The sequence below is a fragment of the Carcharhinus amblyrhynchos genome, chromosome 2 (genome assembly GCF_965287045.1).
Source record: "Carcharhinus amblyrhynchos chromosome 2, sCarAmb.v2.hapA, whole genome shotgun sequence".
NCBI classification, from domain to species: domain Eukaryota; kingdom Metazoa; phylum Chordata; class Chondrichthyes; order Carcharhiniformes; family Carcharhinidae; genus Carcharhinus; species Carcharhinus amblyrhynchos.
Genome location: NC_137325.1, coordinates 54,357,231 through 54,380,592, shown reverse-complemented (window position 1 = coordinate 54,380,592; position 23,362 = coordinate 54,357,231). Strand labels below are relative to the sequence as shown.

The 23,362-nt window shown below is 39.4% G+C and overlaps 1 protein-coding gene across 4 annotated transcripts in view; it reads right to left on the bottom strand.

Annotated features, from left to right (window-relative positions):
- tax1bp1b (Tax1 (human T-cell leukemia virus type I) binding protein 1b) overlaps positions 1-23,362 on the bottom strand; it is a 140,000-nt gene that overhangs the window by 45,649 nt on the left and 70,989 nt on the right. For all 4 annotated transcript variants that reach the window (XM_080205907.1, XM_080205882.1, XM_080205890.1 and 1 more), the window contains 5 exons: positions 15,496-15,741; positions 11,317-11,472; positions 10,417-10,528; positions 9,339-9,457; positions 1,205-1,327 (listed from right to left, as the gene is read on the bottom strand). In XM_080205907.1, coding sequence (XP_080062033.1) covers positions 1,205-1,327; positions 9,339-9,457; positions 10,417-10,528; positions 11,317-11,472; positions 15,496-15,741 — 756 coding nt within the window. The remainder of the gene's footprint in view (positions 1-1,204; positions 1,328-9,338; positions 9,458-10,416; positions 10,529-11,316; positions 11,473-15,495; positions 15,742-23,362) is intronic.

Below are 23,362 nucleotides of genomic sequence, written 5' to 3'. Positions count from 1 at the left end.
TTTAATTTTACATTTTTGCACTGTAAATTCAAGTATAGTCAAAGGATTGAGAAACTTAGAGATAAAACTGCTTTACCGGTGAACATAAGCAAAAGTAGGAAGGAAAATAATGTGTTCAGCTATATTGTCTGAACAACTGCAGCAGCTGCTCTGAATATTAAGAAATTGTATGTCAGTGCTACTGACAGAAAATTTTAAAAAATAAGGCTTCTGATCACTTACAAAAGAAAACATCAATAAATGTCACCGCCTAAGCATTGGTGAAAAAGGGCAGTCTAGAATTGCTTAGGTTACTTTGTGGCGGCACAGATGTTAATACTGCTGCTTCGTATCACCAGGGACCCGGTTTCAATTCTGGCCGAAGGCGACTATGTGAAGTGAAGTTTGCACGTTCTCCCAAACCTGCATGCGTTTTCTCTGGGTCCAGAGATGTGTAGGTTAGGTGGATTGAGGATGTTAAATTGTCCATTAACGTCCCAAGATGTGTAGGTTAAGTGAAATAGTCATGGTAAATGTGTGGAATTACAGGGAGAAGGCCTGGGTACAATACTCTATTGGAGAATAGGTGCAGTTTCAATGGGTCTACTCTGTTCTGGCATTCTAAATGCAGGTCGGTTTTGAGCTAGTTTCAAATTCAAAGCATGAATAAGGCACTGATTAAGGCTAGTTATTTTTCTCCTTAAATGCAAAACCTTGACCACAATTTAGATCTTCAAGGTTTAACTTCATTATTAATTCTGTACAAAATCTAATTCACGCAAGTCCCATATTTTTGTAAATATTTATATAATTATGGAGCCTTTATAAATGCAACACAGAGTGAAGTGCAGAGGAAGCCTGGGGAAGAAAGTTGGTGCCGCTGGAGAGCCAGGGAGTGGGACAGTGTACAAATACAGCCAGGAGGTGGGGAAAAATTTAATTCTTGCTCAGCAAAATGAAAGGAAGAGTATACTGCAATTTTAAGTTCTTTTGAAATATTTTACACCTCCATCTTAGTATATGAAGATTTCATCCAATTTAACATATGTATCTTTCTGCAGTAATTCCTGGACTTTACAGGGTTGTTTTCATGGCATGAGATACTTCATTATGTTGAAATTAAGAGTACTGTAACATTTATTTTCTAATCACCAAAGCTGGAGGACAAGTTTCCCAAGACATCATCTATTATTTTTCCAATTTGTCTACTGCTGAATATTTTTACCTTATATTTCATGTCCTCTGCAGCCTCTTGTTTAAGGTCACTGTTTATTTTTAACTGCTGATTCAATTTCTGCTGGATATGAGCCAGTTCTTCAGCAAAAGCATGACTTCTTTCATTCTCTTCCTGAGGAAAGACAACAGACAAAAATGTTGTCAATACAAAGTACATCTAAGTTCTTTCATCTCTCATCTGATGCACTGGTTAAATGTTATTTCAACATCGTAAATCTGTTTATGATTAATCCACGTGTTTATACCATTCTATGGTTTCTTTCATAGGGGAAAGGGACAGACATTAAGATAAATTGAATTTTGAAAAACTAGCCACTGGGTAGCTCCCTCCTAATCTAAAATCAGAAATATCTCTCACCACATGCAACTCTCCATACAGTGATATAACCCAAGATCCCATTCATCCAACATTAAAAGCCAGCTTCCAACATCAAATACACACAAGGCACAGAAAATGTAGTGGGAACACTCTTTGGCAATGTCCATGCATGTGTTTGGGATATATGCATAAACTTCTCTTTCACTTCAAAGAAAATATTCAAAATAACTTGTATCTGTCATCCAAAACCTAAAACACACATCACGCCCACAATGGTATAAATGGGCACAGCAGATTAACAAGGATAATTGTCAAATCTGTCAACTGATATCTACCAGGTAGATGCATCTCCTCAGACTTAAGACTCCAAAATTTTAACATCCGTTTGGAAGCCTTCCTAACCAGTGATCTGGATTAAGACTTTTCTAGACATAAATAGAACAGAAAAACCATTGGCACTGATTTCCACAAGGGTTCCACCAATTATAAACCTTGGTTGGACATCAGTGAAGTCCCAGAAGTTAAGGCTTCTGCGAACTTCGGGTAAAGTTATAGCATTTATTCAAGAAATCCCCCCGCTGAAATTTTACCACAAGATCATTAGCAACTGTATTTACTGGAATACATCCCTCTGGACATGTTTTAGAACAGAGGCCTTAATGAATAAAAACATCAGTCCATGTTACAGAATTACCTAGAGCAGGAGATTAGCAAATCCCTTGTCTGTGTCTAGGTGCCTTTGGGGGATTAAGTGGGCAGAGGGAATACCAAAGTTTTCGCTTCTGATTGTTCTATAGTGGCTCCTGCTAGAAAGCATCTGTAGTCATGAAGTGAGGACAGAACAGGGTGTGGTGATATTTGGCTACCCACTTTTTAGCAGCCTCTTGTGACTTACTAATTAGGTTTATGGTAGTTATTTGGGAAACATACAAGAAAGAAGGAATACAAAATCCATTGAATAGCACCCAAGCAAAAGCCGTACATTCAGAAATAAAAGAAAACAGGAGAAATTTAAGAAAGACATAAAAAATAGAAATTAATGTTTCCTTTCATCGAATCCTCTACTTATCTTAGTTCAGTGTTAGAACGTATGAATAAAGGAGACAAAACCTTGGTTCAGCCACATCAAATAAATACAAAATTTCAGTTAGCCTATGTACTGCTAAGGGGTGAACATGAAGTAGAGACTGTAACAGAAGTCACCACTCTGACTGAAATACACACCCAGTTCTGTGATTTAAGAATCAAGTACAATATCCTGTACTTAACTACTCAAGACCTGTAGTTTTGAATCCTGCATGCATTCAGGGTTCAAATGAACTACAGCAGTCTTTCCTTCCAAGACTTTTCATCTTTACTTTTGAGTGCTGTTCCTAGCTGTTAGCTGGATGAAATGAAAAGTAAAGACTGTCTCAAAGTCGGTCAACCAATAATCTAAATGGTTACCTCAAATCAAATACCAGCTGAGGTCAGCAATAAGCTTTCCAATTTTGATAGAGCATGTGATGTGGAATGACATTCTACTTCCTTCAACTAACCTCTGCTGTATTCCTCCTCTTCCATAGCTGTGATTCTGAAGATAGCTCTGAATGAAACTGCAAATTTGTGTTCAATATGCAGTTTTAAATATCAAAAATAGTTTTCTAGGCAGCAGAGGGGGTGACTTTCAATCTGGTCTCAATTTGAGGCACAGAAAATGATCAAAATACAGCATCCCACCACACTGCACTCCCAACTCCAGTTACTAAATCTATGTTGTTTGTGATATTTTAATTTGTTAGCAGCAATTAGGTGGAATCTGTAATTGCTTCAATTCCCAGCTTGGGTCACTGTTTGTGGAGTTTGCACATTGTCTCCGTGTTTGTGTGGGTTTCCTCCAGGTGCTCCGGTTTCCTGCCACATTCTGAAAGACACGCTGGTTAGGTGCATTGACGCTAACAGGCGACGGACTGTGGTGACTAGGGGAATTTCACAGTAACTTCATTGCAGTATTAGTGTAAGCTTATTTGTGACTAGTAAATAAACAAACTTTATAAAACCTTACACATTTGAAAAAGTGTCGTCACACATTCACAACTAAGTGATCGGTGATTGAGGAATCTACTGTCATGATCTGAAGGTATTTAACCGTCCACAGTCTATTAAATTTGAAAAGAAAACTGATCTGCAAGCTATGGAAAAGGAACACCTACTCCTCGACTGCTTTGATTGACAGGGTATCTGGTGTAGCTTCGAAAAAAGGAGTTTTTTTTGTTTCAATAGCCACCATGGTTACCGCTGCCACTAATGGATAGATTAAAACAAAACTTGGTAAACAGATACGGTATGGCCCAAGGAAGAAATGATCTGTTTTTGGTAAAGATGCGGATTCTGATCCTGGAATTTTTTTTAAAGGATACATGAACATAAGGCGAATTGACTTTTTTTTAAAAGAATGGTGTGGGTTGTTTTATTTAGAATTGTTACAATCCTTGCTGATGTTACTACTGGACAAGTCAGATCTTAGAGTAAAACTTGGCTTGATAATTCCTAACTTTTAACTTTAACTATCTTCTACTCTAATTTTCAGGGTAAGTACGCTATGCATGTGAACTAAATGGTGAATTGTGGTCAGACACACCACACTCCAAAATAAATGACAGATGCAACCAAAGTAGATTCAGTGGATATCCCCACAATCCACTCCAACATTTCTCACAGCATTAACCAGCTGGTCTTACTACAACTTAGTTTTTCTCATGGGGACTTCCAATTTTCACATCTGAAGAACCCACCTTGAAATTCTCTCAAAACATCACTCCCACTTAGACAATTTCAGTAAGAGTCCACCTCCGGAGTTTCAATTACATCTTCTAAGCCTCCTTTCCCTGGATCTCTTAGTACAATCAAGCTTCACTTTCCAAACACATTTTTAGATCTTCGGCCCTATGAAGTAGAACACTACTGCTCCAATTGGGTCCTTTGCTCTTATAGTCCCCAGCACAGAGTAACAAATCTTCAGCTATGCACTTGGATCTTCTGGGCTTTTCTGAAGTCCAATTTGCATCAAGCCTGCTCTCTGTAGCTTTTTATATAACTTGGGAGCCTTTTTTTCCCAGCAGTATCATTTATTTTGACTCAATAAGACCTATCTCTGATCTGTCATTGTCGCTGCCTGTTCCACTAACTGGTTTAGAACCTTTGTCTTGGTTTGAGACCTTGTTCCTATCCCACTTTCAGCATCCTGCTTCCTGGAATACCTTCTCTCAAATGCCAATCTAGTTCAGATTACCTGGTCTGCAGTTTTGCACTGAACAAAGAAAATTACAGCACAGGAACAGGCCCTTCGGCCCTCCAAACCTGCACCGACCATGTTTCCCGACTGAACTAAAACCCCCTACCCTTCCCGAGACCATATCCCTCTATTCCCATCCTATTCATGTATTTGTCCAGACACCCCTTAAAACTCACTATCGTATCCACTTCCACTACGTCTCCCGGCAGCGAGTTCAAGGCACCCGCCTCCATGTAAAAAACTTGTCTCTTACATCTCCTTTAAACCTTGCCCCTTGCACCTTAAACTTATGTACCCTTTGTAATTGACTCTTCCGCCCTGGGAAAAAGCTTCTGACTATCCACTGTCCATGCTCTTCAATCTTGTAGACTTCTGTCAGGTTGCCCCTCAACCTCCGTCATTCCAGTAAGAACAAGCCAAGTTTCTCCAACCTCTCCTCATAGCTAATGCCCTCCATACCAGACAACATCCTGGCAAATGATTTCTGTACCCTCTCCAAAATCTTCACATCCTTCTGGTAGTGTGGCAACCAGAATTGAACGCTATATTCCAAGTGTGGCCTGACAAAGATTCTATAAAGCTGCAACATGACTTGTCAATTTTTAAACTCAATGGCCCGGCCAGTGAAGGCAAGCATGCAGTAAACCTTCTTCACTACCTTCTCCACCTGCATTGCCACTTTGAGTGATTTGTGTACCCGTAAACCCAGATCCCTCTGCCTACTGCGTCACTTCTTTTCTTAAATGCATGCATGCAGGGCTGGTTCCTAGCTTAAAGATGGTAAAGGACAGCAACTGCACATCAGCAGTCATTTCCAAGTTGTTGCATGCACAGAAGTCCTGAGGCCCGCTGAGAACTGGAGTCTGGTTTCAGTTTAAGGCAAGCATACATACTTCATAAAAGAATGTTGTTGATTGTTGTGGATTGTCTCAGCTCATGTGGCCAAATTTGTCATCGTTGTCAAAAAGAGGCAGTTTTTTCAAAAGCCTTATGACATCAGGTTAAATATGGGCAAGGAAACCGCCTGATGAGAAGGTATGCATCCCCCCATCAACATTTTGGGCGTTACCACTGACCCAAAACTGAACCGGACTAGCCATATAAATACTGTGGCTACATGTGGGTCAGAGGGTAGAATCCTGCAGCAAGTAACTCACCTCCTGATGCCCCCAAGTCTGTCCAACATTTACAAGATGAGTATGATGGAATGCTCTCACTTGCCTGGATGAATGCAGCTCCAACAACACTCTCAAAGTCTGATACCATCCAAGATAAAGCAGCCCAATTGATTGGCACCCCTTTCACATGCAATCACTTCCCCTACCACCAACGAACAGTGACAGCTGTGTAAGCCATCTACATGGTGCACTGCAGAAACTCACCAAGGGTCCTTAGGTAGCAACTTTCAAAACTGCAACCACCGCCACCTAGGTGGTCAACAGAAATGGAAACATCACCACCTGGAAATTACCTTCCAAGTCACTCAGCATCCAGACTTGGAAATATCATTGGGTCAAACTCCTGGAACTCCCTCCTTAACAACAATGTAGGGCTAACAACGCCACAGGAGCTGCAGTGGTTCAAAAAGGTAGCTTACCACCACCTTTTTAAGGAAAACTAGGGATTAGCAATAAATGTTAGTCCAGCCACTGCAACGACATATCATTAATGAATAAACAAAAAGGGCTGTTGGATATATATTGACATGAAGCCTCCTCAGAGGATGCAGTTCCCTTTTCAAATTTGTAGTTACAGAGCATCAAACAGGCAGGGAAAACTCTCACAGAACAGCCATGTAATTGTAATAACCTTGAGCTAACACAATATGGTGGAGGTATTCAATCTTCAGTTCTTTGCAGCTATCACGATTTTGGATAACTGAAGCCATTATGAATGCTTCGCTGGGTTTCAAAAGTTTCAGAATCACTAATCACAGCAGGAATTGTGTTCACAGTTAGACAGTTTCAAAGATTAGTTGACTTTGACGTGGTTAATGAATAAAAGTTTGTTTGCTTTTACAACTGAATGATTACTTGTGGGAATTTACATTTTTTTTCATTGAGTCAGATTTTATGAAAGTTACTATGGTTGTGATTTTCACTGACAACTCAGATTGGAAAAGGTGATTTCATTTTCCATTTCCAAGGATCCCTATTGTTCTTATACCGGTCCTGAGGACTGTACATATTGGATACTGGGTAAGGGACTATGGAAGGGGGAGGGCAAGTGAGTGAGGGATGCAGAATTTCTCCACATAGTAAGAACTACGCTGGAGGGCTAGGCATAAGTCCTAGTGAACCAAGGCAGATCTTCTAAATCAGCCTGCACTCATCTCATATTACCTCAGGAGTCAGGAAACCCAAACGCTGTCCACCCACAACTCAAAGAAACTTAAGGCAGGCATGCGCAGTATGGTGGCATAGTGGTTAGCACTGTGGCCTCACAGTGCAAGGGGCTTGGGTTCAATTTCTGGCTTGTGTCACTGTCTGTGAGAGTCTGCACATATCCCCAGTGTCTGCATGGGTTTCCTCCAAATGCTCTGGTTTCCTCCCATTGTCCTAAAGATGTGCAGGTTAGGTGCATTGACCATGCTAAATTCTCCCTCAAGAGCTACAGTGTGGCAACTAGGGGATTTTTACAGCAACTTCATTGCAGTATTAATAAGTCTACTTGTGATGCTAATAAATAAACTTAAGCAACGAGCAAATTTCCAAAATCAGGCTCACATTTCCAGAGCCCAACACAAAAACTAACACTTCATCTTTACTTGGACACACTGTTAGGGACCAGGTCAGAAACTCAAAGGTAGATTATGAAGTTAGCCTAGACCCTAACTTTATTTGACTTTGGCGTTAGTGCAATTATAAGGTGTTTCGCTCCAGGTGTGATTCTTTTTGCCTACTCGGTGGTTTTTATTTTAGAAAATGGAGAACACCGTTGGAACGTTAAAAAGAATTAGCATAACTTTTGCCAATTAAAATACTTAACATGACAAGATGTAATTCCTAATAGCTATCTATCTCTACATCCCCATGGACATAAATCCTACTTCAGCACCAATTAGCACCAAAAACAGATAAGTTCATATGGATGCCAGATTTCAGCCTTGCAATCCTTATAAGTAGATACAGAAAGACACCTGCTTTCTGACTTCCATACAGTGGTTTCCAGCGAAAGATCCACCCACCAAGCAGCAGAACCTCAGAAAGAGACGTATTTTCTGGCAGGTACCAGTCTCCAATCTTCAGAAACAGGAAGAGCTACTTCTCTCTCCAGCTCCCAAGCAGTAACTGAACGTGGTTTCTCTCTGTGAGCCTAGCTCTACCCAGTCACATGACTTTTCCTGTCAAAAATTAAACAAATCCCACTCTGCAAAACTCCAAGGGAAAACAATAAAATAATAACCTTGCATTAATCAGAATAAAAGAAATATTTTTGCAATTAATATCAATTATGATGCTGCAGTAACAACAGGGGCTGCCGGGTACCGACAAAACAGTGCTGATAATAAAGCAAACTGCTAAAACAAACCTGGCACAAAAAAAATGACAAATACATTTCTTAAATGCACAGTATCATCACAATATATTGCTTATTTATCAAGGAAGCCAAATCCTCGAAAACCCTAGCTAACAGCATTGTTAAAACATTTTCACCATATGGACTCTAGTGGTTCAAGAAGTAGTAATACCACCCTCCCAAGGAAATCTAGAAATGGGCAGTAAGTGCCAATCTTACCATATTCCAAGGATCAAAAAATATAAATTTGTGTATAAACGTAAATACAATATATCCCTGCTAAATGGGGCATATTTTGCCTTAGTGCAAGTAACAGCACAAGTAATTTGCTTGAAATATAGTTAAAAACAATGCATACGTGCATACATACTTAATGCCCTTTTAGATGCTAAAAAATGTGACGATTTGGAGCTTTAAACTCACGACCATATGCCATTTAGGAAAGCATCCTGACCAAACAATCACAGGAATTACCGGAGACTTTGGACATTTTCCAATTAGACTTGGGTGGCTAGGTAGCTGAGTAGTTAGCACTGCTGTCACACAGCATCAGGGACACGGATTCAATTACCGGCTTGAGTCACTGTCTCTGTGGAATCTGCACATTCTTCCCACGTCTGTGCGGGTTTCCTCTGGGTTCTACAGTTTCCTCCCAAAGTCCAAAAGACGTGCTGGTTAGTAGTATTAGCCATGCTAAATTCACCCTCAGTGTACCAGACCATGCACTAGAATGTGGGGGCTAGGGGACTTTCACAGTAACTTCGTTGCAGTGTTAATATAAGCCGACTTGTGACACTAATAAATAAAAAGTTAAGAATGTCCCCTTACCAGCCAAAAAATTCAGGACGACTCAAAATGCATAATCTCCAAAATAGGAGAACAACCAACTTTATCTGACCAATTTCCAACTACATTCCTTAGAACACCCATTATAATACAAACTTTAATCCCAACCAACTGTAACATATGGCAGGGTTTTACGACAGAGGTTCAGGCAATGGTTTTACTTACAGCCAACATCTGTTTGCATTTCTTGTACATCTCAGTTTTCTCAGTTATTTCCTTACTCATTTTACTTATTTGTGTCTGCACCAAGAGATCAAATGTATGGTCGAACGGAGCTGGCATGACTGTAGGGAAAAGACCAAGACGTTTACTATACTACTGAAAATTAAATGACCCATAACAAAAAAATTAATCGAGTTTTAATTTGTTAATTCCCAGACAAGTAATTTTATTGTTTTCAAAACCACTTTACTGATTTAATTACAACCAGGGAATGCTACGGCAACTGGGCATGTTCAAATTGTGGCTCCATGCTGGCAGTTCAAACATGTATTTCATTCAGTAGCAGAGAAAATGTTTTATTTTTTGAAAAATAATAATTTGTTGCTGAGAACATGGCTTCTGCTGGTGAAAATGCAAATTGCAAGTACTTCTGCAAAGCCCAAAAACACAAAATGCTTGCGGTATAGAAAGAGGCCATTCAGCTTGCCAGGTTTATGCTGGTTCTCTGTTAGTGCAAATTACTGAGTTCCACCCCCTCACCATTTCCCTGTAACCCTGCAATTTTATTGCTTTCAAGTGTTTATCCATTTTTTTCAGAAGTCACATTAACTTAAAAATATTGTTTATAAAGTTATGAAATTAAGCACAGTGGCAATTTCAGCTGAAATTATGTGACCTTTCTGCGCATGTCATTTTGCAGCAATACGATCACTGTCAGCAATACAATCAGCAATGGATGGATTGGGCTCTGAAACAATGCCGAGAATCAGCTGGTAAACAGTGGATATTCAGCCTGTTTCAGCTCCTCATTCCTGTTGTTAATCATGGAAGAAGTTTGGCTGATAAATTTCTTGGATTAAAAATATAAAAATGAGTTCCATAGTTGTAAATGAGATAAAAATGTTGAGGGAAGCAATGTCTACTCATTGCTAAATAAATAGGTATATATGCAATACAAGCATTAGAGAAATATTTGTTTAAAGCTTACAAGACATTGGAGTGATTTTATCCACACACAATTTTTAATCTATAAACAGTGCTATTATTTCTACAGTTAGAATCTAAATAATTACTCAGGTACCTGGAGAAGAATCTGGAATAAAGTCTGCTGCAGACACAGGAGGCGATTCAGTGTTTGTCCCATTATCAGTTAGCTTCTGTTTCTTAGAAAATGTTTCATTTTTCTTCTCTTCCTATTAATGTAATAGTGTATAATTACATAATAACTTTCCTGATGAAATGAACTGAGGCTAGTAATCACGTGATGTTATAGTATTTTCTCCCATCTCCAAGTAACTCAAACTCCAAAGACAGAATGCATTTCCAAGATGGCACGGAGCATGGCGACTTCTTGCAAGCTGTGCCCAGCATACCTTCTTATTCTATCTTATACTCTTGTTCTATGCTTCTAAAACTTTTATTACATTCTGCACTCTTCTTTCCTTCTCTATGAACGATATGCTCTGTCTGTATAGCGCGCAAAAAACAATACTTTTCACTGTATACTAATACATGTGACAATAACAAATCAAATCTAGACGACAGATTGTAATAGAATTTCACACTTCAACTTTTTAAAAGGATCCAGTGATTTTAAAGCCATAATGCTTTCAATCTCCCCATTAATTTCATGCCTTTGATGCTTGCAAAAGTCTAATTTCCTTCTTATGCTTCTGGAACTGTGGCTTTATTGTCAGTTATTCTTCTGCTGAACAACTTCAGCTAAAAATAGAGCACTGCCACATGCGTTAACTCTTGCTTCTTATATTGGACTCCCTATCTCAATTGCTCATGATGCTTCACTAAGCTTTCCTTAAGCTCTCAAAGCTGTCACATTTTCCGTACCATGTGAATTTCCCACAGAATTTGGGATCGTCTTGCTAATTAGAATACTAATAATGCAACATATACAAATTTCGATCTCAAATTATTTCAATTTGTCACATTACCACCAGTAGTTTAATAAAAACATTTTACTCACCAACTGCTCTGTGAGTTTGACAACTTGCTTTTGCAGTTTTTGACAATCCTTGTATTTCTCTTTATAATGTTCGGCAGCCATCTGCAACCTAAGCTTCAAATCTTCAATTTCTTTATGCAGCTCTTGTTCCACTGTACTGTCAACCACTGCAGGACCCTAATATCAATTTTTGTAAAATGTTTAGTTCTCTGAAGTGCACTATTAATTCCCTTTGACACTACTCACAGTGAACCAAGTGATCAGCATTTTTATGTTATACCATGCAATGTATCACATTATTCTGCTGCCAGGATGAATTTGCATCTCTAAGATAGGAGCGCTGTCCCAAGATTTCCATCTTCAAGGACTTCGTAATGATGTTTCATTGAATATGCTTAACATTTAACTGCCCAATTAATTTCCATATAGCATTGATCCATTTTGCTCTGTGTTACCACAGAAAGATAGAGGTATGAATTAGGTAAAACTGTTGTTTTTACGTTGAAGTTAGTTCACATTCAACAGTCACAACGGAGCTACTGGAACAAGAGACAATGGGAATCTTAATAAGCTCACCCAACTGGTAATCACCAAAGTTAACAACCATGTCTGGAACGAAAAGGTATTTGCTATTTTTGTTTCAGATGCTTTCAGTAGGTAATCACACTTGACATCCACTTAGTGTAAAATAAATCAACTTAGCCTCGCCTCACTAACTGCTAATTAGTCAATATTTCAGAAAATTGGGAGAGAGCACATGGGACTGGGTGGAATGATCACAATGTCCTGTTTCCATTGTTACTCCTGGTAAGTTACAGTATTGTACAAAAGCAAAATATAATGGATGCTAGAAATTTGTAATAAAAACAGAAAATGCTGGATATAGTCAGATGATTAGGAAGCATCAGTGGAGAGAATGAGTTTAAGGGTCTGTGACCTATCATTAGAACCAGGGAAAAATAGAAATGCAACAGGTTTTAGGCAAGTGAAAGGGGACAAGTTGGGAAAACCAATAGGGTGAGAATGGTCCCTTTGGAATGCTGAAAAAGGAGAAGATATGTTGTATTTGGTAGTAGTATTACATTGTAGATGGCAAAAATGGTGAAGGATGATCTGAGGAGTATAAAGGCTGGTGGACTGGAAGGTAAACCTTATCACAGTTCAGGAAGGGAGGGAAAGGAGTAAAAGCAGAAGTTTGGAAAATGGTATGGATATAGTCCAGGACCCTGTGGGTTGGGTGGGGGGGCAGTGTCTACTTTGAGGAAGGTTGCATTATCTAAATAGATGTGATGACGATGTTGAAGCTGACAGAACAGAATGGAGTTCTTAGAACACAGTAAAAACTCTCCATTCACCTGAAGAAGAGGGAAACCCCTCGAAAGCTAGTGAGTTTACTATCAAATAAATCAGTTGGACTAAAACCTGGTGTTGTCAGACTTTTTACTGCGTTTACCCCAGTCCAACGCCGGCATATCCACATCGTTCTTAGAGAAAGCAGAATGTGGGCAAGTTGTCAGCAGTTCTGGGAGTCAGTGGACTTGCAGTGAATATTTACTAATAGCTTACCTCCAGAAATGGAGGAAAGTAAGTTAATAAAGGGAGGGAAAGATTTAGAGATGAGCCTCGTGACAGTGAGAAAGGGTGAATATTGGAAGCAATATTCATTAAATTTTCCTGTTCAGGTTGACAACAATGGCTATTGATGTACCAGAAAAAGGTATGAAGGACCAGGTCCCAAATAGGATTGGAACAAGGAATATTCCCCACAAGTATATTCCACAAAGGAGGCTTAGGTAAAACCTATGCGATTATCCATAGCAACACCTTTTATCTGGAAGAAGTAAATGGATTTGAAAAAGCAGTTTCATTGTGAGAACCATTCAGCCAGGCAGAGGAGGATGGTGGTTGATCAAGGCTGGTTCAGCCTCCGTTTAAGGAAGAAGACAGGTGTCAAATTGTCCTGGTAATTTAGACAGATTGGACATCTATAGTGGAGACAGTTAGCAGCAGGAAATTAGAAACCATTAAAGTGGGAAAGGGCAGCAGCATAGTCATGGATGTAGGTGGGAAGAAACTGGACAAGGGAAGGAAGATTTGAGACAATTCAGTTGGACAGGAGCAGGCTCAAATGACAGTTTTACCAGGGCAGCCCTGTTTATGGATCCTGGAAAAGAGGTATGAGTGGGATGTTGAGGGCTAACTATTGAGGTTGAAGGTCACTGGGAGAAGATCTCCAGAGAAGAAGTAGTCAGTAACAGACATGGAGATGATAGCTTGCATTCAGTGGTGGGGTCATGGTTTGTTAAGAGGAATTGTCAGGAAATGGACTGCTGGCCTCTATACAGGCCAGTTCATCAGACAACAGCAGGCAGGTTTGATGGCAATGTTAATTTTGTCCCTGAGGGAACAGAGTCCAGCTACTTCAGAGTGAGACAGGTCAGACATACAGCAACAGATAAATTACACAAGAACAAATTTAATTGCATGATTGGAATCTCAACCTACAACTGAATTTTTGACTAAAGCTTGGGTTCCAAGATAGCTTAGCCATTAAATAGCTAGCTAGTCCAAACAGTCCAATCAAATCAACTTGGTTTTAATTATATTTCTTATTCATTGATTAATGTCTATTTCATTTAAATTGCCTTTAAGTTTTGAAAAGATTAGTACTTAACACTTTTATTGGTAGATAATTCCTAAAATGCTATGCTGGTGTGCACTGCATTGACCAATTACACATTTGGTGTACAGATGGACAATGTCAAAGTTTGCGCATAACAAAACTTGGAAGTATTGTAAGCAGTGAAGAGGAGGACAGTTTAAAAATTCAAAAAAATTGGCAAGTTGATGGAATAGGCAGAAGGGGAGCACTTGAAGTTCAATGCTAAGTAGTGAGAGATAATGCCTCCTTTGGTAGAAGGAACACGAAGAGACAATATAAAATAAGGGGTAAAATTCTTAAAACGATGCAGGGGCAGAGAGACTTGAGCGTATATGTGTATAGGTCATTAAAGGTGGAAGGATAGGTGGAGTGAGCAGTTAATAAAGCATGTAGGATTCTGGGCTTTATTAATAGGGGCTTAGAGTACAATAGCAAGGAGGTTATGCTGAGCTTATACAAGACTAATTAGACCTTAGCTGGAATACTGTGCACAATTCTGGGTACAGCACGATTGGAAGGATGCAAACACATTGAACAGAATGCAGGTGAGGTTTACAAGAATGGTTCCAGGGATGATAAACTTCAGTTAAGGAAATAGACTGGACAGGTTGGGACTGTTCTCCTTGAAGAGAAGGCAGCTGAGGGGAAATCTGGTAAGAGGCTGGACTGAGGAGATAAGTAGAAACCGTTCCCGCTTGTAAAGGATCAAGAATGAGGGGGCACAGATCTAAAGCAATTTGTAAAAGAAGCAAACGTGATGTGAGAAAAAACATTTTCACACAGTGAGTGGTTCGGGTCTGGAATGCACTGCCTGGAAGTGTGGAGGATGTAGGTTCAATGGAGGTATCCACAAAGACATTGGATAATTACTTGAATAAAAACAATGTGTCGTGATAAGGGACATTGTTCTTATCACGAATGATAATTCATGATGCTGGTTTGAATAGGTGCAGACACAATGGCAAAAATGGCATCCTTCTGTGCTGTGATTCTGTAATGAAGGGGATGTTGATGACTATTTAAATCTGTAATTATTCTAGTCAGAACACACCAGCATAACAATTCAGAAAAAAATTTACCAATAAAAGTACTAAAGCCAATTCAAATTAAAACAGACATAAACCAATGAATAAAAATATAATTAAAACCAAGTTGATTCAATCGGACTGTTTGGAGTAACCAACTGTTTAACGGCTATCTTTTGGCACCTTTTAGGTCAAAAGTTTAGCTGTAAGTTCAGATTCCAATCAGGTCATTAAATTTGTTTTTGGTGCATGAAATTCTCAGGTTGGAAAAGTACTTGTGAATTTCAGAGTCTTTGTACAATTAGAGAGTTTGCTTTTTCCAAAAGACAAGTTGGGGATTAACGCAAATCTTAAATATTAAACAGGTGCTCCTTTTCTAATACTTGGACAGGCAGGTAGCTTGACCAAGGGGATGTGGAGGGGCAGGGCACAAGGGGTGCGGGTGAAAAAAATTTCTGCAAAATTAATATCCAAATCAGAACAGAAAAATGAAGCAAATGTTTTAATACAAACCTTTTCCTTTTTTGATATTGCAGCTTTTAGCACTTGTATCTCTCCCTTATATTTTTTCTCAGCGTCAGCAAGTTCATTGTTCAGCAAATCAATTTTTACTCGTGCACTGTGCAGATCACCCATGGTTTTGTCACGAATGTTGGAAGTATCAGCAAGCTCTTGAGCCATCAAAGCGATTTTCTGCTCGCTCGCTTGCACATGCTCCTCAGCTCTACGTAGACGTTCACGAAGAACAGATACTTCATCCTGGTGTTCACAGCAGTCATGAGAAAATAAGTTATAGCTGTTGTTTTGATTATTTGAACAGACCAAAGATATGAATGTTTATTGCATTCCAATTTTTAATTGGAAGAGAAAAGTATCAGCCAATTAGCAATAAAGCTGTTTTCATTATTCAGAAAGCACTTAGCTATTTGATTCCTAGGATTTCTGAGAAGTTAAACAAAGCAAACACATGCAAATCAAAACTACTGACTGTCATCAGTTTTAGGCACAAAATACTGAAAATGGTGTACTGTCAACAAATGACAGGTACATTTCTTTCAGAAACGAGCAGCCCACCTTCCTACAAAAATTATCAATTTAGTTCAAAAATGTTAACAACATAGCAACGATTACCTGCCGCTTTCACTTAAAATGTCTTTCTTGCTGCAGTGTTGCATTCATTTGAAGCTGGGTTCACATTTTTGGTTTTGGCTGATTCATTTTAAATTCTTGCGAACACTTCGCACATACTCCTGCCCGAACCGCATGTCCCTTCACATCATTATTCATTCCGATTTCTAAAGTTCATCTTCCACAGATTGCTCCAATGCTTTTCAACTACCAAGCTACTTTCCTGTACCCTTTGCTTCACTGTCAGGTAATGGGCGTGTCCACCCTTTCTACCTGTTTGCTCAAAGGCTTTATTTGCTTTCAACATTTAACTTCTTGGTTTTAAGAATTAAAACAAAGTTTGAAATTTCTTGCCTGTTACTCATTTTGTGCATCACCTACCTGTTTCATAGGGGATAGAAACTGGAATCTAACCTCATGCAAATTATTAGAACTGATATTTTCTAACCATTAAAAAATCCAGTTGAGTTCATTAATTTGAGTTTAAAATTAAACGTAGATGTTCAAGATTTTAAGATAAGACAAAACAAAACATTTCCCAAAGGATTTTTGGTGATTTTTGTGAGAACCAGTCATCAGATTATGCAGTTAATAATAGGTTTATATAAGTAAGCCAACTACAAGTGGGAAGATGGGAACTAATAAATACGAAGATGACGACAAACGTGAGGAATTAACATCCACTTCCAATCTGCACAATTTAAGTTTGAAGAACTTTAAAAGGGAACTGAACATATACATAAAAAGGAAAAATTTACAAGGCTATGGAGGAAGAGTCAGGAAGTGGGACACAACTCTTCCAAGAAATTACTATGCACTGAATGGTCTCTCTCTGTGCTTTACAAAACTGATGTTAACGAGATACATCACATGTACATATGATTCATCCCTTGATAGGAATAATGCAGAAAAAGTCTCCGTATCTTAAAGCAAAATTCGTAAACCAAAAGGTACAATGTGAAAATAATAAAATCCCAATTATTAACATCATTAATTTCAAATGCTCATTTATTTAGAAGTGCCTTTCAGGTACTGGTTGTGTAGACAGCAGGACCTGGGGATAGGAGGACATCAACTGCCCTGGAGGGAGGGGGGGGGCGGGGTGGGGCCTCAACCGCTCCAGACTGGGAGCGGGGTGGGGGCATCAACCACCCAGGACCTGGGAAGAAGAGGTGGGCATTGCAGTTTGTAAAGGTGAAATTCCACAGGAATTCATGAAAGTTGATTGGTTGATGAGTAACTGCTCAGGGACCATATGTGAATAGCTGAAAATTAGGGAAAAAATATTTTAAGTACATTAGGACATTGTGATAAATTGGAAAACGTAAGAATTCGGAGAACTGAGAATGTGTTCTGGTGGTTTGTATGTTTAACGGTAAAACAAGCTATTTTTAAAATGGACATTTAAAATGGAAAACCATCAGATTGGCTGGGTTGATAGAGATGAGGCTTTAATTTAATGATTAGTCTGATAACAATGAGTGATGGGGTGGCAAAGGGTAAAGAGAAGATGGGGGTGAATTTCACATTTACATTCCAAAAGGTAGACTCAGGTATTAAAGGTAATTAAGAGTAATTTCTGAGAAGGTTAGTTCAGGAAAGGGAAGATAACAGAGGCAAATTCACCCAATGCAAGAGTTGTTTGAGGCTGCAATCCACACAGCAGAAAGCTAGGTCCACTCCCAACAAGCTATGCCTGCAGAAGGCCTGTTTGAGAAGCCTGTTGTCTCTATCCTAAATCAGAAGCACTCAAAAAATATAGGTGTCTGGTATGGTAACCATTGCTGGAATTTGCTCATCGTTTTTAAAAACCTGTTTGGACAGTTTAGCTTTTGAGGTTAGGAAAACAGAGGGGGTTTGGAACTGGGTAAATGTAAAGATATTGTGGACAGCCATTAATGTAATTAAGTGCATTTTTAGTTGACTTGTGTTTTATCCTTTAATAAACATTTAATTTGTTTAAAAACACTACAAAACAGTCTGGGACATTTTTCACTTATCTTCACATCTTTGCTGGCATTATACCAAAATACAGTTGAGCGCAGGTATTCATTCCCAAGTTCCCTTCTGGGTTTTGGAGTACCCTAGCATTTATCAGTTGTGCTCTTAATAAATTGTAACGGTCGATTTGATCACTTAAGGTTTAAGTTAGTACAGCAAGAAAAGGTAAGAAGAGGCACTAAATTAAAAAAGGAAAATAAATAATTAGTTCATTAAAACACATGATGGTAGGGCAGGAGATGTGATGTGACTACAGAATGTGAGGGTTCCTGGACACCAGTATCAGTGTCTGGTGCTCGAAGAGAATCAGCTCAGGGTCATTGGGCTAGAGGCTGAACTATAGCAAGCATCCAAATGGCTGTCTTGTCTGCCTGGTGCTAGGGTTCAGAACATCTGCTTACAGCTAGAGAGAGCAGTGGAGTCCCAGCTGTCATAGTCCACATAGGGTTGTATCATATCAGTAGGCCTAGGAAACAGTTTTTTGCTGAGCAAGTATGAGCATCTACTGACCAAATTAAAAAACAGAACCTCATGGGTAATCATCTCTGAATTATAACCTGAGCCACAATTAAATTAGAATGGGACAAAAGATTAAAAAGATAAATGTGTCGCTCAAAGATTGGTGCATGAGAAATGGGTTTCAGCTCATGGGGCACAGGCACCAGTATTGAAGTAAGTGAGATCTATACCATTGGGATAGTTTACACCTGAACCTTGCTGGGGCCAGGTGTTCTGATAAATTGTACAACTAGGGCAATAGAGAGGACTTTAAACTAAATGGTGGAGGGAAAAAAGGATCATGAGTGAGGAAATCTAGCAAAGGAAATGGAAACAACACAGTAATAGGGCAGCAATTTGCAAATAATTACCAGTGGGTGACAAGAAGGGACAGAATGGGCATCAGCAGGTAAAACCAGTAATTGCAAAACAAGAAAAACTAAACAAAAAAGAGTTTAAGATGCTGAATTTGCATGCAGCATTTGTAACAAAACAAATGAATTGTTACCACACAGATAAATATGTATGACCTGATGGGCATTACAGAAACATGGCTGAAAAATGGCTACGGCTGTGGCCTGAATGTCAAAACGTAATTGACATCTTGTTTATTAAGGATGGCATTCGTTCAATATACAGAGATAAACCTTGGCTTGAAAGATCAGGATATAAAATCAGTTTGGATAGAGTTAAGAAATAGTAACAGTAAGTAATCACTTACGGGAATAATTTATAGGCTACCTAATAGTAGTTAGCAATGTAGGACAAAGCATATAATTAGTAATAAACGAGACATGAAATAAAGATCCTGCAATAATCATGCGCAACTTTAATCTACGTGTAAATTGGGAGAATCAGATTGATAAAAGGGCCTGGAATCATAGAATCCCTTCTGTACAGGAGGAGGCCATTCAGTCCATCAAACCTGCACCAACAACAGTCCCATCCTATCCCTACAACCCCACATATTTATCCTGCTATTCTCCCTGAAACTAGGGTCAATTAGGAATGGCCAATCAACCTAACCCACACATCTTTGGATTGTGGGAGGAAACGCACATACACACAGGGATAGTGTGCAAACTCCACACAGTGACGCAAGCCAGGAATCAAATCCATGTCCCTGGTACTGTGAGGCAGCAGTGCTAACCGCTGTGCCACCTCAGTGAACGAGTTCAGAGTGTTTTCAAGACTATTTCTTAAGAGTAACACATTCTGGAGATAGCCAGAAAGCAGATTATCCTATCCCTGGTAATGTGCAATGAGACAGGATTTAATCAATAACCTCAAAGGAGACAGTGATTACAATATGGTAGGATTTCATGTTCAGTTTGAAAGCAAAAAGTGTGGGTCCGTGACGAATTTTTTTGAACCTAATTGAAGGTAACTAAGAGGTAAAGCCAACAAAGCTGAACTGGGAAACGAGCATCATGTTCATTAATCATAATGGAGATCATAAACTGATCAAATCAAAATTTACTGACTGCACTCTTAAAAATTGACTTTGTTGGACCTAAATTATGGCTGCTTCATGTCTCAGGATTTGCAAGTTAGTTATATTTCTGGAAACTTCCAACAGTAATTATAGGACAAAACTTGATTCTCATCCTTGTGGAATTTCAGACCTATCACTGTATGGGTCCATTACAATCAACAAAAAAAGGGTCTATCTCCCCAGCCTGAACTTGAAACAAAGAGAAAACTATTGAAACTTGTGATGCCTGATTCCCTGGAAAATTTCTACCATCGCCAGTACAGCGGACCAAGTCTCTGTACACCAACCTCATCTTGTTGCGACATCACCAACTTTAAAGGAATTCCATAACTCCTGCTTTCAGCTAGCGGAACTGCCTGAATCTTAACTCTGACATGAAGAAAACTCCAATGTGAAGGAACCCTCAAATGTACACTGACATTCATGTGAATTAATATCAGATCTTTCGTTCTTTGTTTCAAAGTTATCCCTAGTGATAACATTCTTTTCTTTCCTATTTACAACTTGTGCACTTGCATATTTGTCACTGAATGCATAATAAACAATATTTCTGATTTGAGTGTTTTGGTGCTAATCGTTTTAAAATCAACTTCACAGACAGGATTTGGGGAACACGCCACAGCTTATTTCAAAAATTGAAACAGGTCTGCTTACGGATGGATGGCAAGGAAAGTAAGGGATTTCTCTTTACCCTGTTCCCCTGGAACAGGCAAAGAATGATTACACAGATAATAAAGAGACAGAAAACAGTATGATAGAAAGTTCGCTAATAATATAATAACAAGTTTTTGTAAGTATTGGAATATGAGCAACTAAAGCTAGCACTGTTCCTGTGAGCCTCAGGAACTGATAATCCATAAATAGGATTATCGGTTTCTGAATCTAAGGTGGAAAACAAAGAAATGGTAGTGGCATTGAACAGATATTTTGCCTCTGTCTTCATGGTAGAAGAGTTAACTCCCCAAAAATAATTAAAAATCAAGTAGCGATAGCAAGGGTTGAACATAAAGCAATGGCCATCACCAGGGAAAGGGTGCAATAAAAGGGGGATTGAATATAAAAGTAGGGAGGTCTTGCTGCAGCTGTATAGGGCATTGGTGAGGCCGCAGCTGGAGTACTGTGTGCAGTTTTGGGCGCCGCACCTGCGCAAGGATATTTTGGCCCTGGAGGGAGTGCAGAGGAGGTTTACTCGGCTGATACCGGAGTTGAGGGGATTGAGCTATGAGGAGAGGCTGAATAAACTAGGCTTGTACTCGTTAGAGTTTAGAAGAATGAGGGGAGATCTCATTGAGACGTATAAGATGATGAATGGGATGGATAGGATAGAGGTGGAGAGACTCTTCCCGCTCAAAAAAGACAGTAGGACTAGGGGGCACAGCCTCAAGATAAAGGGGAGGCGGTTTAGAACAGAGTTGAGGAGGAACTTCTTCACTCAAAGGGTGGTGAATCTCTGGAATTCCCTGCCCGTTGAAGTGGTGGAGGCTGCCTCGCTAAATATTTTTAAGAAGCGGGTTGATGGGTTCTTGATAAGAGAGGGGATTAAGGGTTATGGGGAGAGGGCGGGAAAGTGGAACTGAGCCACAACAGATCAGCCATGATCTTATTGAATGGCGGGGCAGGCTCGAAGGGCTAGATGGCCTACTCCTGCTCCTATTTCTTATGTTCTTATGTTCTTATGTAAAAGCCATTCGACCCAATTAGTGACAAGTCCCCAGGACCAGACAGTCTGCATCCTAGGGTCTTAAAAGAAATGCTGGCACTAATAGTAATTTATTCACAGTTACAAGATTCCAAAATTTCTTAAGATTCCAGAAGGATTCCAGCACGTTAGAAAATAGTTAATGTGTCACCTTTATCAAAGAAAGGAGAGAAGCAGAAAGCAGAAAACTGTGGCTATTTATCCAAATGTCTGTCATAGGACAAGAGACCATCATCCCGAGGCCACAGCAGAATACTTAGAAAATCAGGATATGATCAGGCACAGCCAACAGGGCTTTATGAAAGGGAAACAGCAAAAGGGATTACCAGCAGTGCCATGTGCTAATCAGAGTAGCAACAGCATGACAGAGGATGGGTATACAGCTGAAAAGATGGTTGAAGGAGAAGGGTTTTTAAATTCGTGGGGCATTGGGACCAGTTCTGGAGGTGGTAGGACGTCAGAGGTTTACAGCATGGAAACAGGCCCTTTGGCCCAACTTGTCCATTCCACTCTTTTTCTTTTAAAACCCCTAAGCTAATCCCAATTCCCCGTATTTGGCCCATATTCCTCTATAAACATCTTACCCATGTAACTGTCTAAATGCTTTTTAAAAGACAAAATTGTACCACCTCTACTATTACCTCTGGCAGCTTGTTCCACTCACCACCCTCAGTGTGAAAGAATTGCCCCTTTGGACACTTTTGTATCTCTTCCCTCTCACCTTAAACCTATGCCCTCTAGTTTTAAACCTCCCAACCTTTGGGAAAAGATATCGACTACCTAGCTAATCTATGCCCCTCATTATTTTATAGACCTGTATAAGATCACCTCTCAGCCTTCTACACTCCAGAGAAAAAAGTCCCAGTCTATTCAGCCTCTCCTTATAATTCAATCCAGCAAGTCCCAGAAGCATCCCAGTAAATCTTTTCTGCGCTCTTTCGAGTTTAGTAATATCCTTTCCATAATAGGGTGACCAGTTTTGCACATAGTATTCCAAGGGTGGCCTTACCAATGTCTTCTACAACTTCAACAAGACATTCCAACTCTTGTGTTCAATGTTCTGACTGATGAAACCAAGCATGCCAAATGCCTTCTTCTCCACTCTGTCCACCTATGACTCCACTTTCAAGGAGCTATGAACATGTACCCCTAGATCTCCTTGTTCTGTAACTCATTCTGTAAAACATTCATGGAGATGGTATACAGGCAACCAAACTGTAGTGGTAATGTGGGGAATGACATTTGACAAGAAATCAGAGATGCATGTGATAAAGGAACATGCAATTATTGGTGACTTTAACCCACATATAGATTGGGCAAGTCAAATTAGTCACAGAGGAGGAATTTCTGGGGTGTATATGGGGTGGTTTTCTGGACCAAAATGCTGAGGAACCAACAAGACAATGAACTATCTTGGATAGGAATAATGGGAAAGGATTAGTTGTCAGTCTGGTTGAGTGAATCCTTGGGGATGAGTACCATAATAGGATAGAATTCTTTATCAAGGTAGATAGTGAGGTTGTTGACTGTGAGACCAGGAATCTCAATAAAGGTAGCTA